This window comes from Channa argus, chromosome 15 (genome assembly GCF_033026475.1).
Source record: "Channa argus isolate prfri chromosome 15, Channa argus male v1.0, whole genome shotgun sequence".
Taxonomy (NCBI): domain Eukaryota; kingdom Metazoa; phylum Chordata; class Actinopteri; order Anabantiformes; family Channidae; genus Channa; species Channa argus.
In genome coordinates this window covers 16,748,159-16,762,666 of record NC_090211.1, presented here as the reverse complement: position 1 = coordinate 16,762,666, position 14,508 = coordinate 16,748,159, and the positions used below count along the sequence as shown (strand labels likewise).

At 37.9% G+C, this 14,508-nt stretch overlaps 1 protein-coding gene and 1 gene segment (V, D, J or C); both read left to right on the top strand.

Annotated features, from left to right (window-relative positions):
* The first annotated feature begins 258 nt into the window (after positions 1-258).
* On the top strand, positions 259-707 carry LOC137100108 (immunoglobulin heavy variable 3-30-3-like). The segment is given in 2 exon segments: positions 259-304; positions 394-707. Coding segments are annotated over 2 exon segments (360 nt in total).
* A 5,507-nt stretch (positions 708-6,214) lies between these two features.
* On the top strand, positions 6,215-12,667 carry LOC137100589 (uncharacterized). The gene is made up of 11 exons (XM_067478471.1): positions 6,215-6,374; positions 8,171-8,485; positions 8,614-8,910; positions 9,002-9,313; positions 9,423-9,707; positions 9,912-10,208; positions 10,300-10,611; positions 10,721-11,005; positions 11,142-11,183; positions 11,574-11,882; positions 12,015-12,667. Exons 1-11 carry the CDS (start codon positions 6,239-6,241, stop codon positions 12,356-12,358), a joined length of 2,934 nt encoding a protein of 977 aa, XP_067334572.1. The 5' UTR covers positions 6,215-6,238; the 3' UTR covers positions 12,359-12,667.
* The last annotated feature ends 1,841 nt before the right edge of the window (positions 12,668-14,508 follow it).

Sequence of the window (14,508 nt, the reverse complement as noted above, 5' to 3'; positions counted from 1 at the left end):
TTGTGAATACAGACTGTTCCTGTTTCTTTTCCTGTTTTGAAAATGTCAGGAGTTGGAAGTACAGATATGTGCGTTAACATGTAGGAAGTGAAAATAAAAAACTCAAGTTAAGTACAAATATACTACAGCACTGTAAAGAAATTGTACTTTGTTTCTTCCCACCTCAGGTCAGGAGGAGTTAATGCAAAACTCAGATACCACCTCTATTTATCAGTCTGCAGAGAGGAAGAGAGGACAGTGGACACACAGTTTGACATGATGGACTATAGGACAGTTTTGCTGCTTTTAACTCTCTGCTGTGCAGGTGAAGAATTTTACTCATGTCAGATTGAAATAGTTTGTTTCTCATGCAGTATCCTAACTAACATAACGTGTTTTTTTACTTCTCAACAGGTGTTGATGCTCAGACTCTGACTCAATCTGAATCAGTGGTTAAAAGACCTGGAGAATCCCACAAACTGACCTGTACGGCCTCTAATTTAAACTTTGGAAGCAGCTGGATGGCCTGGATCAGACAGGCTCCTGGTAAAGCACTGGAATGGGTTGCGATCATTGAATATGACAGTGATAGGATCTACTACTCAAACTCAGTGAAAGGCCGGTTCACCATCTCCAGAGACAACAGCAGAGAGCAGCTGTATCTGCAGATGAACAGTCTGACAACTGAAGATTCTGCTGTTTATTATTGTGCTCGAGAGTCACAGTGACTGAAGTTTTCTGAGCAGCTGTACAAAAACCTACTGGGTTCACAGACTCTTACTTTGTCACATAGTTAATGTCCATAACTCTTCAGGTGTTTGGAAATGATGGCTCCATTGTTGTTTAAAAAAGACAATATTTTAGTGGGTTTTGAAGTAAACAACATTGATGTTTGTGTATTTAAATTACACCACTAAACACATGTTTTTCAGTCCATGCTGGACTCAAAATAAATATAAAAAGGAATCTAATGTTTCTGTTTTGCTCACATTGTTGAAAACCTCTTTTAAAAAGAACCAATTTGGTAAAACAACAATTAAAGACTCATCATCTAAACAAGACAATATCTCTACTAATTTAAACATTTTGCTGATCCATCAATGGGAAGAAGGTAATTATAATCATTAATAATATGAATATTAAGTTCTTTACTACACATATACATTTACTATATCTGTTACATTAAAAGTGAAGAATCTGCAGCCTGAGACTCACAGTGACACAAACCACCAACAGACCTGCATAAATATTCAGAAATACATGTGACTGGTGCAGCTTTATACGTTTCTAAGGCTGAGACTAGAAAACACTGATTTACTGGTGAGAAAATAATCTGTGTTTACTGCACTGAAGAGTTTTGTTTTTTATTGTTTTATTGTTTTTTGGGGGGGGTTATTTTTTGTGTGTTCTTATCCTGATGGATTTCACCTGGGTCGTCCACAGTACAAAGACACAACCAGCTAAGATATTTCACAATTGCACCTGTTTATCCCAAACACAACTTCACAAACTAAACCTTGTTAGAAAGCAGAAAACCTCACAAACCCAATTATATAAAGCAATTTATGATTGAAGAACCACCACAACAACAGTTTCTAAAACCGTAACCAGAGTTCATAAGTTGCGTATTGCCGTCCTCAATTGGTGCAAACCATTGTCTCCGTGAGACTCCAAAGAATAAAATGGTACCAAGCTTTTAGTCCAAAAACTATGATGTCCAAGAGAAAAAGCCATAAAATCTTTACTGTTCAGTCGTTTCTAAAAATTTGTATTTTTCTTTATTTTGGCTGCATATGAAAAATTAACATTGCGACCATTTTGAAATGGGCGAACCTTCTTGATTCAAACAAGCACACATCTATGTTTCTGCGACACGGATCGGCCCTTCAGTGACGATTTTGTTGTTTGGTTCACGTGGCACACCTCCATTTGACTATTTTCAGTTAGAAAAACACAAAAAAGTTAGGCAAGGATAAACCCAACATTTTTACCAAATTTGTGCCTCATTAAGTTCGCTTCAGTATCACTTAACCACATTCTGTATACTATAAAACTAGAAAATGTCCCCTTTTCAATGACACCGAGCTCATTAGTGTAGGCCTTACTATTTAGGAATTTCAGCCATTTTGTTTTGGGTGTGTTCTTTTTTCGGTCTTGTGCTTCATTGTGCTATTGCTAAAACCTCCCACTCTTACTTTCATCAAGGACCATTAATCTAAGGAAAGTCTGTGACATCAGGATGCTAAAATCCACAGTTTTATAGATTTAGACTGTGAACCATTTAAATATGTTTTGTTAGAGGTTTAAATAAAATGTTTAGATATTTGCATAAATATTATTTATTCATACTTTGTTTCATTTTCTACATTTTACATTTTACATGTACAAAGCTGAATGTTCAGAAAGTGCAACAATCTTGTTGATCTAATTAAATACTAATACAAACACTGTATAATCTATAAATGAAGCCACTGTGATGTTTGTAAATGATGTATAATCTTTTGAGAGTAAATAGCAATATTTCACAATTTTCTTTGAAATCAGCTGCAGATCTGGTGACATTATTTACATACATGTACTTACTTCTCTGTGTTTTCATGTGTTAAACTGACTACACATATGCCACTCCCCCTCCATCATACCCTGATGCAAATGTTCAGTGTGTACAGTGTCCTTCTGTCCTGCTGACTGCTCTTATACTGTGTGTGGAACATCAGAGGTCACATCTCCAGCCTCAGGATGATCAACACACTCACTCTTCTGCTGGTTTCTCTCTCTCTGACCTGTGAGTTCTCCTCGTTCTTTCTGGTTTATCGATTATCAGACAACAACAATCTCCCCATGCTCATACTTTCTTCTGTGGTTCCTCTTTCATGTCATCAGTTGTTACAGGTCAGAGTATGGAGTCTATTCCTTCTACTTCAGTAGTGAAAAGGCCTGGAGAGACTCTGAGTCTGTCCTGCAGAGGATCTGGCTTCACATTTAGCAGCTATAATATGCACTGGGTAAGACAAGATGCAGGAAAAGGACTAGAATGGATTGGACGAGTTTACTACGATGCGAGTGGAACAGACTATGCCAACAGTTTGCAAGGACGAATAGAAATCACCAGAGATAACAGCAACAGCATGACATATCTGACACTGTCCAACTTGAAGACAGAGGACTCTGCTGTGTATTACTGTGCCAGATACACACACTGGTTCAAGGAAGCAGAGAAGCTTTACAAAAACTCCTTAAATATGTTTTATATAAACCCTACAGGGGGCAGCAGACAATTATTGACTGGGATGACATTAATTTGACCAACACTACAATGACTAAATACAGTTTCCTCCAAAAGTATTGAAACAGCAAAGTGTGTTTGTTTTTTCTGTACACTGAATACATTTAGGTTCAGGATCAAAATGTGAATATTAGCTTCATTTAATACTGATTACACCTCAATATGTCAAACAATATTTAAGATACGAGCAGATTATCTTTTCCAAAAGTTTGGAAACAACTAGTTTGAAAGTGATTTACAACTAAATTAAAGTCAATCAAACTTTATATTGGGTTGCAAATACAGTTTTTTTAATAACTGTGTCTAACTGCCATCACTGAGTTGTTGGGTTCTTTTTTGATTTGACTCTTTTTGTTTTGGGGGGGTCTTTTTTGAATTTTATGTGAAAATGGATATTTAAATGTGTTCTGCTGATTGACTTTGTCTAACTCTCAGAGCCAGCTCCAGCCATTTTGGTGCCTGCAAACACCTGCAAACAAGACAACATAAAACTAAAATGTAATGTCGTTCTTGTTAATTTTTTCTGCATTTGTTCATTTTTTATTTTTAAGACTTAGGAGGATAGAAAATTATAAAAAATATAACTCATTATTCTGTCCAGTTGTGCTGTTTGCCCTTAATTAATATGAGACATATGTGTTGATTAATTTGTCAACTACTATTTGCTTTTCGCAAGCTGAAAGGTCTAAATTGGCCAACAAATGATCAAATGACCTTAAATGTATTTGATAAGTATTGCCAAACAAAGCCTAAAAACTATAAATAAATGAAAACATGTACAGTATATGATAAGCAAATCAGTATTACAGTTATTGAGGTAAAACATCAAATCCCTTCAGTTGATAAATATTTTTTTTTTTAGCCTTATGGGGAGGAGTCAATGCAAATCTCAATCTCCTCCATCTTTATTTATCTCACTGCAAACAAACTGAAGACAAATCAAACCACAAAGCAGACATACAACACATTTCCACTATGACTTTAACTACTTGTTTAACATTTCTGCTTCTAGCAGCAGTTTCTGGTAAATACCACACATATCTGCCTTTTTCTTTGTCAGTGTTTCCTTTGGCTCAGTTCTGATCAAACTGTCTTTTCTCCTCAGGTGTTTGCAGTCAGACTCTGACTGAGTCTGAACCAGTGGTAAAGAGGCCTGGAGAATCCCACAAACTGACCTGTACATATGCAGGAATATCTGATGATGATGCTTATATCAGCTGGATCAGACAGGCTGAAGGAAAAGGACTGGAGTGGGTTGCCTTCATTTCTAGTAAATATTATTCCTCATCTGTCGAGAATCGTTTAACCATTTCCAGAGACAACAACGTGGATCAGGTGTATCTGCAGATGAACAGCTTGACGACTGAAGACTCTGCTGTTTATTATTGTGCTCGAAGGCCACAGTGACACAGGAAGTTACAGAGCTGTGCACAAACCCCTGCAGATGTCACTGAGAAACTGACGGACAGTCATATGAAACTGTTTGTTTGTTTCAGTCTGTATGTTGTGGTTTTATGAACTCTTTCCTTTTGGCAAATGGCAGATTGTGATGTTACAGTTTTTCACAACATTCTGCTTTGAATAGTACATTATTCACTATGTAGTGTTTTGCTGTCGTGTCATTTTGTTCATGTAAATGTATTGATCTTTAATTAATTTTCAATTTGAGATATGTAGACCCTTACCAGCCTTCCTCACGTGTTAATGACCTTAGACTGTGGTGAAGAGGGTTTGTTTTAGCTGAGTGAAAAAGCTGTCTGACCTGCGCCCTAAGGTTTGAGGGCTGTGACCGAGCCTCTCACAGGTGGTGCATGAGAACAACCAGAGTACCTGACCGTTTCCTGAAGCTGAAATTTGTTATTGTCTGTATGTGTGTGAACGTTAGATGGATGGACGACTGCATTTCTTCAGATAAAGCAGTTACTGATATTGCTGCATCGCAAATGAACCATGGAATCAACGTGTAAATAAACCGCTTCAACGAAACACTCTCCAACCACTAAATGTTTGTGGTTTAAAGATTTAAGATCAGTGTGGTAAACTGATGAGATCACATCAAACTGCATTAACAAAGTGTTTCAGGTTGTATAAGTTATTTCTTTTCCATATTTGTGGAGGTTTTTCTAATATGGCCCAAATGTGAGCACATCTAGGCATGTTTCGTAAAAAAGATTTGCACGCTCAGCTGCACACAAAGTCCACCTGTTTGCATGGGTGTTAGTGTAACAATTGAGACACTGAAACACAACTCAGCTGCTCCCAGTGAGTGTAGGCCAACTGCATAGCACGTCCTCCATCGGTGTGTGATAGAGAGTGCAAATGGTCGAATGAGAAGCAGTGTGAAGTGCTTTTGGCACTACTAAGTTAGAAAAGCACTGTAAATGTGCAGACCGTTTATGACCATACCTTGTTAGAATATAATAAAAATCTACACTCAGCATTGCAACTGAAAATCACCAAAATCATTATTATTACAATTGGGTGTATTAAAAATCTCATGTGTTATAAATTTGATTTCATTTTCAGTTGCCAGCAACAACAACAAACAATATGGTTTTAGCATCTCATCATTCAAATAATTGTCTCTTTTCTCCAAACCTTCACAGCTGCTGTGTTCCAAAGACAAATGTGCATTAATGTCACACATCAACATTTGTGGCTCCACTGCTCTTCACGTACACACTGCCATTGTGAATCACATCAACTCCACATACTGTAAACTTCTGTTAGCAGTTAACCTCTGAAGGTTTTCAGTTCCTGCTATTTTCTAAACAAATTTAACCCCAAACCTCATTCTCGTGCACATTTGGTCCACACCTGGAATTTTGGTCAAACTTATGTGAACTAAAAATTGACTTCCTTAAAGCAAGAGAAACATCTGCCCGTGTCTATATTCACGTATCAGGATGTATCCAAGCATGAAACAGCCCAAATACGGCTGAAGCTACTGATGTTCACTTTCAGCAGGAATCAATGCAAATTCTTCATCTCTTACTTCTTTATTTATCTCACTGCAAGAAAAGTCAAAACCACAGAGCTGATGTACAGCGATTTTTCACCATGACTCTGACTACATGTGTGATGCTTCTACTACTACCAGCCATTTTTGGTAAATATCATTTTTTTGCATTCCCTTTTTTGTCTCCCCAGGTGAACCAGAAGAAAAACAACATGGAGAATCCCAGAGACTGACCTCTTCAAGAATTCAGGATCATCCGATGATAATATTAACAAAACAAGAGAAGAAAAGGACTGAACTGAAGCAACACCGCAGTTGCTTTGTTTTCAAAAGCAACAGCTACATGAGCAAAGTGCAGCACCGTGTTCAGTTTGACTATACTGGGGTCCTGGGACTGAAGCCAGTTTACCCAGGTAATTCACATTTTACTATTATAGTTCAAATGTCTAGTTTATTTTTAAATGTTATTATTGGTGGTAGAGAAGTTTCATCAGGACCAAACTTCTACTTGTACAACATACAAAAACGAGCAATAAAAACAATAAACAATAAACTACAAAAAACATATACGGATAATTTGATATACTTAGTGTATACTTTTACAGGAAGCAGGGGACACAATAACTTGGGTTCATAGAGATTTACTGAAAAAAAAATGAACAAAATGGGACAAAATATGCTGAACTTTCTATGACATCTACTACCATTATGTACATAGGACATATATAAAACAAAGCTATCTGCAGGTCACATCTTATTAATACTTAGTTATGCACACTGTCACAACATATGCTGGATGCTTATTTACTTTCCATTTCACACGATGAACTCCAATTAACACTTTCTCCCCCACAACCACCTGCAAAATACAGGAAGCAAGAACCGAAATGTAAATGGCAATGTTATGCAAAATAACCACATCCTACTCGATGCTTCCTCCCTGTGACTAAAAGCTTGCAATGACTCCCACCACCTTTTGGCCATTTCTTAAAAAACACCCAAAAAACGAAACCATATCACTTTCACAGATTAGCAAAAACTTAAATCGTGTTTTCAGTTGTTCTTATAATGTGTCTGGGTGGATAAGTGGCGAACGGACAAAACCGGTTACAGTTCTGTAAGTGAGAAGACCAACTGTGATCCTGAGGTGTGGGAGACAAAAGAAAAATACATTTGATATTCTGTCAGATACAAATCAATGTATAAAGACATTGATTATAGACAATTTCACACATAGGCAGGTGTGAACAGTGATGTTTCTCAGCTGTCCACGTGTGTTTGGATCATTAAAATGTTTTTTTAAAACCAAGTGTTAATAAGATATGATTGTTATATGCAAGTAATTTGCAACAAGAGTAATAAATAATTGGTACAAAATAAAAGTTTATGAAAACAGAGGTAAATATTCATTAAAGTATATATAAAGTATAGAGTCTACATATATAATTTATTTTATCATTTTAGTAATGTGTTATTTATTTGATTTGCAAACTAGGAAACTTATTTGTGAATTTATCTGGATATTTACTAATGTTTTTAAATTTCCTCTTTTAAGGGAAATGGACCAACGCAGTACCTTTTGGTTAAGTGCAACTCAGGGACAGGAGATAACATGACTGTTGGATGTTTTGCACACGTAACTTTCACCTGAAGAAAACCTTCCAGTGATGCCAGTGGAAATTTCCCAACTTTAATCTCTATCGGATAAAAACGCATAAACATCATCCAGCAGTAAATCCCAGACTGGAATATGTGGATGTCTGGGACTCACTCTGGAGGCTTCAGGAGTCCACATTGATTGCCTTGTTCATGTTTTGAGTTATATACACAATAATAAAGAATGCCTTTTTCTTCTTTCTTTAACTTTATTATATATGATATATTTATTATCACCTGCCAATCTCATTTGTAATGTGGGGATTTAACAGTTCTGTTTTCTGTCTCAGGACAACGGGACGTCACTCCAAACATCACGTTGCATCCTGCCTGGGAAAATGGATTTTGGGCCACACCAGTCAGGCTCATCTGCACCCTAAGTGGCTTTTTTCCAGACAAATGGGATGTAGAGTGGAAAAAGGACAATCGAGCTCTGAGTATTGGTGAAACCAAACAGAAGCTGCGGACTATGGTGGGAGTGGAGGAAACCTACAGTCTGAGCAGTGAGATTAAGCCAAACATTGGAGAGTGGGAGAAAGGTTCAGATTTTACATGCAGCTCCAAACTAAACACTGCTTTAACAAAAACGATAAATATTTGTAACGGTAAGTATATGGGGATACTTTCTAGCAGCATAATATAAAAATATGCTGCTCTATCACAAAACATGCATATTGTTAAAATTGAGTACTTTTTAATAACAAGTACATTTAACAAACATTTGTTCCTGCAGTCCATTCCGCATCTCCTCCTTCTATTCATGTGGAGACTCCCAGCTTCAAAACAGTAATGATGGCAACATCTGAGGTGACAGCAACATGTTCAGTCCAAAGTGATTTTGATGCCAAGGTAACCTGGCTGATGGATGGGAGAGCTGCACAAAGTAACACAGTGACACAGAACAGAAACATGACTATTATAATCAGTACACTGAGAGTTTCCTCAAGTCAGTGGAAAGGACTGAATCGTGTAACATGCAGAGCAGAGCATAAGTGCTTTTCAACCACTGAGAAAAATGTAGATGTTGCAGGTAAGAAAATAAACAACAAGAACATCAGCTGCTTTGTGACAAAAAACCAAAAAGAAAACATTCAGATTTGTTTGTTGCTGTTTTCATCCAGGACCTGCAGTTACAGCTCCATCAGTGGAGATCAGGAGATCTCTCCCAGATTTGCTGAAGGGAAACAGTGTTGTGCTCGTCTGTGATGTTACACAACTCTCCTCCAGTGACCTCTACATCACCTTTCAGGCCAACAATGCTGACATCTCTGAAAAACTGTATGTTGACCTCCCTGAATCCCCAGGCCCTCATTCAGTCAGTAGAACATTCTCTGTACCTTCAAATCACTGGAAGAAAGGCACAAGTTTCACCTGCACAGTGAATCAAGGCTTCTCCAGAAACTTCAAATCACAATCCACTGGCAATATTTTTGGTGAGAGGAGTTAATCTTTCTTCCCTTAATGACAGCTGAGTTCATGTTTCACACCTTGTTCATCTGTAACAGACTGATTCACTGATGCACTGACTGATGTCTCCTTTAGTGGACCCATCAGTGGAGCTTCTTGTTGTCCCCAGTGAAGAGTCAGGACCACAGAAACTCTCATGCTCTGGTTCAGGCATCAACCCTCAAATTCAGTGGTTTTCTAAGACTCAGCAAAGATCTTCATCAACTAACGACATCAGTGTGGGTGCAGATGGACGTGTGACAGTAACCAGTCAACTTCATGTCCCTCAAGCAGAGTGGAAAACAGGGAAGGTCTTCACATGTGAAGTGTCTGAGAGGTCTTTGAGTCCAAAAGTCAGGAAGGACATCAGTTTCTGTTCATGTAAAATTAAAGCACTGTACATAATCACACTTACATGTCAAAGTTTGTATAATATAAAAAGTACCTATTATATCATCAATGATATTAGAAAAAAGCATGTTATCATACACTGACAACATGTATATATTGACAAAAATGTGCATTGCCATCCACTGAGCAGTGGTAATTGGATTAACATGTGTGGACAAACATTTGTTCCTGCAGTCCATTCAGCATCTCCTCCTTCCATTCATGTGGAGACTCCCAGCTTCAAAACAGTAATGATGGCAACATCTGTGGTGACAGCAACATGTTCAGTCCAAAGTGATTTTGATGCCAAGGTAACCTGGCTGATGGATGGGAGAGCTGCACAAAGTAACACAGTGACACAGGACAGAAACATGACTCATATCATCAGTACACTGAGAGTTTCCTCAAGTCAGTGGAAAGGACTGAATCGTGTAACATGCAGAGCAGAGCATAAGTGCTTTTCAGTCAGTGAGAAAACTGTAAATGTTGCAGGTAAGAAAATACACAACAATAACATCAGCTGCTTTGTGACAAGAAACCAAAAATAAAACATTTGGATTTGTTTCCTGCTGTTTTCATCCAGGACCTGCAGTTACAGCTCCATCAGTGGAGATCAGGAGATCTCTCCCAGATTTGCTGAAGGGAAACAGTGTTGTGCTCGTCTGTGATGTTACACAACTCTCCTCCAGTGACCTCTACATCACCTTTCAGGCCAACAATGCTGACATCTCTGAAAAACTGTATGTTGACCTCCCTGAATCCCCAGGCCCTCATTCAGTCAGTAGAACATTCTCTGTACCTTCAAATCACTGGAAGAAAGGCACAAGTTTCACCTGCACAGTGAATCAAGGCTTCTCCAGAAACTTCAAATCACAATCCACTGGCAATATTTTTGGTGAGAGGAGTTCATCTTTCTTCCCTTAATGACAGCTGAGTTCATGTTTCACACCTTGTTCATCTGTAACAGACTGATTCACTGATGCGCTGACTGATGTCTCCTTTAGTGGACCCATCAGTGGAGCTTCTTGTTGTCCCCAGTGAAGAGTCAGGACCACAGAAACTCTCATGCTCTGGTTCAGGCTTCAACCCTCAAATTCAGTGGTTTTTTGAGACTCAGCAAAGATCTTCATCAACTCACGACATCAGTGTGGCTGCAGATGGACGTGTGACAGTAACCAGTCAACTTCATGTCCCTCAAGCAGAGTGGAAAACAGAGAAGGTCTTCACATGTGAAGTGTCTGACAGGTCTCTGAGTACAAAGGTTAGAAAGGACATCAGCCTCTTTTCAGGTAAAATATATACATAATCCTAAAAGCTAATAAATGTTATTTATGCCAATAAATGTCATTTATTCTATGCATTCCAAACATTTCAGACATTATTATGACATGCTATTTGTTGTATTTTCTTTTCCTTTCACTTTAGCATCAATGTCTTGTGACGCAAAGAAGCGGGAAGACCACATGCGTAAGCAATAGCACAGACAGTGTTAGACATAATGACCAAGTTTATTAATTTTACATTTCACCTAACTGAAATAACCTAACAACAATAACAAATCTGTTTTGTTGGAAACATTATCTGGATTGCAGTCATGTTGCTTGGTAATTGTTAGCGTGTCGTCCTCCTCACCTGTGTCACAGTCATGATTTTAACTGAAAGGATGCACACGTATCGACCAATATCTTTCTGTTCTGTGTGTTATATTATATTATATATTAGAATTTGTTCATGACTCAGGCATATGTCATTGTAACTCAGAATATAGTTAGTTATGTGATTTTTAATTCTGATTATACTTGAATAATTGTATCAGAACCTGCTGATCACTTTTCTCTGTTGATCTTCCTCATGTAGCCTCTATTAGAGTGACCCTAAACCGTCCAAGTCCTAAAGAAATGTTCAACAACAAACAGGCAGTGCTGGAGTGTGTCATCACTGGACAGAACAAGACTATTGTTAATGAAGCTGAAATCAAATGGCAAATTGATGGGAAAAATGTGATTGGCACTAGTGAACCAACAAAACCTGATGGCAAAGAGCACAGCAAAAGCAGCACGTTGACTCGAAGTCCCACTGAGTGGGCGAAAGTCAATAAAGTCAGCTGTTCTGCTGTTAGAGAAGATATGACACCAGTTATCCGAGAGCTGACTGTCAACAAAGGAGGTATGTGAGCAATGGAGACAGACCAGCACATTCAGTGAACATGTTCGGAGGGAAGCAGCCAACATACACACAAACATGTCGTACAGTAACAGAAAATATAAACTTATTTACTAAACCAAGTGTTTCTTTCAGATGGGAGTGAGCCAAAAGTGATAGTCCTCCCACAGGAGAACATGAACAACCCATCTGAGATCACTCTGATGTGCCTGGTCTCCAGTCCTGTGCTGCAGGATTATTACATCACCTGGTCAGAAGATGAAGGACATAGCAATCGAAACTATGTTGATGGCATCAACTTCCCCCCACAGAAAACCCAAAGTCTATACTTAGTTACAAGTGTTTACACAACCACCAAGCAAAAATGGGACAATATAACAATGTTCAATTGCAACATCTGGCCTGCTGGCAGGAATGAGGCCATGGAACCACATGGAGTGTCTAAAGGCCAGGATTGCTCATGTGAATGTGACAAGTAAAGGTAGATGTCATTTTGCGTGTTGTTTTCTGTCTGTGTTTTTTCTGCTGTCGAAACCTATGCACCCTGTGATGTCATCAGTCATTGTGGCTGTGTAAATTACAGATGGCATGTTCATTTATCATCATCATTAGCTTTTTGTCACATTTTGTGCAACCTGTTGAGCCTGTGTTGAATGCTTTAAACAAATATTGGATGTAGACAGATTGTTATATGTTCATAAATGACTTTGATGATTAAAAAACAATTAAAAAGCAAGCACCAAACAACTTTGTATGAGTAGCTTTCAGTAATATCCAATAAAATTATGCACCTCTCATCTAATCATCTAAAACCTGCTTGTTTAGCTCTGACAAAACACGAAAATTGCTTGTCCTTAACCTGGACTCTGGAGCAGAACTTGCCTCATCTTCCTGGACCTATAAGACGGCACACGCCAAGTAAACAAACATGCTAGCAGGAAGAGACACCAAGCATGAAAATGCTCATATGTAAACGGTTGAGGCAATGCAAACATCCTGGGTAAACTCATTGAGAATGCTCTAGTGCTCTAGTCGCGTCTGCTCTGTGGTGATATAGTCAAAAACAAGAGTCTGACATATCAGGAAAGGCAATTATATAAATATGCATTTTATTTTTCATTTGACTAAATAAATATATATTTATTAGTGTTTTGCTCACTTCGACATGTGACAGGAGGAGCCAGGAACCGAAACTACAATCACGGAGTTGGTGGAAGACTGCTCTACCTCCTGAGCCATTTACCTCAGGGGTATAGTATAGTGAGTTACAGTGCAGTACTGTTACACTGTTCTTTTTTGGTTAACAAACCATGACTGAAGACAATGTGACCCATATAGAAACATTACATCCTGAATACTACACAATATTGCACCAAAAACTATGTTTTTTCTCCAAACTTAAAAACTGTAAAATATAATAATGATTAAAAACATAATTTTTCAGTGAACAAATGCTGCAAAATAATGTTTATCAATTGCAATTTCAAATGTCTTCATACTTCAAAGAATTTCAATTCATAATATTGATGCAGATAAAAACTTATACACAACATATACAGCAATATAAAGCATACAGGGATTTTTAGGTAAACACAAGCCCATACACCCACAGATATAATCAGCAATGCGCATCAAAACGTTTATCACTCCAATATTTGTGGTGCAACGTACATCACATCATCCGCAAATTCTTTCCACCCATCCGCCCATTTTTTGTTTGCCCAAAATTTTAGCTGGTTGTTGTAATATTAGTGTATCCCAGCATGCAAAAGGTGAAAGTCAAGGAAATCTCCTGGAGAGGTGAGCACTTCACAAACCACCATCAAACACCTTCATCATCTTTTTGTATTTTCAGAAGTCATTAGTACCTTGTTTACTATAAATGTTATCACTCAGTCCCCAAGTGTCTCCAAATGTTTTCTCCCTATAAACATGCAAAGCTAATGTAATGACATTTACATTTAATAAGTGCCTTTTTGTACTGTGTGTTATCACATCTTCAACTTGTCAACGTGCTTTAGTTTGCTCTGCACTAAGAAAAACTGCACCCAGCAGATCAGATGATAGATATAAACCTAAAAAGCTTTGATGATGAAAACTTTATTCTGTTGTGCTATATGACAGAAATGAATTACTGTGCTGCTGATTTTTTTCATTTTAACATTGTTACAATAAGCACTTCAACCCCTCTTTCACATCAGTCAAGGAGCATGAATTTTACCAGCTCCTGCTGTCTGCACCGACCCAAATGGGTTCACCCGAGCAGTCATTAGGGCCTACCAAACCTACAATAATAACAATATGAGTGACAACTTGTTCACCAGAACAACAGCTTTTCCTGCAGGTTTCCACCCAAGAATGGAAGGAGGACAATGTCCCATCCTTTTGTGTCATCTAGAGGTGACAGCATGAAACTGTCATGTTCACTACATTTAGCTACATCTATTTATCAGTGTATTTAGTTCAATCACTCCTGTCTACATAACAAAGTAAACATTATGGAAATTACTCTTGATTATCAAATCTAAATAATGAAAGTTTAAATTTATGCTGCATAGATTCTGTTCATTCTGTTATTTATTTAGTAGTTTAGGTGCACAGATTTAAAACCCTTCAGTAAACCAGCAGC

Excerpts from the sequence above, each read along its gene's own strand:
- LOC137100589 (XM_067478471.1), top strand. The coding sequence starts at position 6,239 with ATGCAAATTCTTCATCTCTTACTTCTTTATTTATCTCACTGCAAGAAA. Across the intron at positions 6,375-8,170 it reads ACTACTACCAGCCATTTTTG|GACAACGGGACGTCACTCCA; the intron begins GTAAATATCATT and ends TTTCTGTCTCAG. Across the intron at positions 11,883-12,014 it reads GCTGACTGTCAACAAAGGAG|ATGGGAGTGAGCCAAAAGTG; the intron begins GTATGTGAGCAA and ends TGTTTCTTTCAG.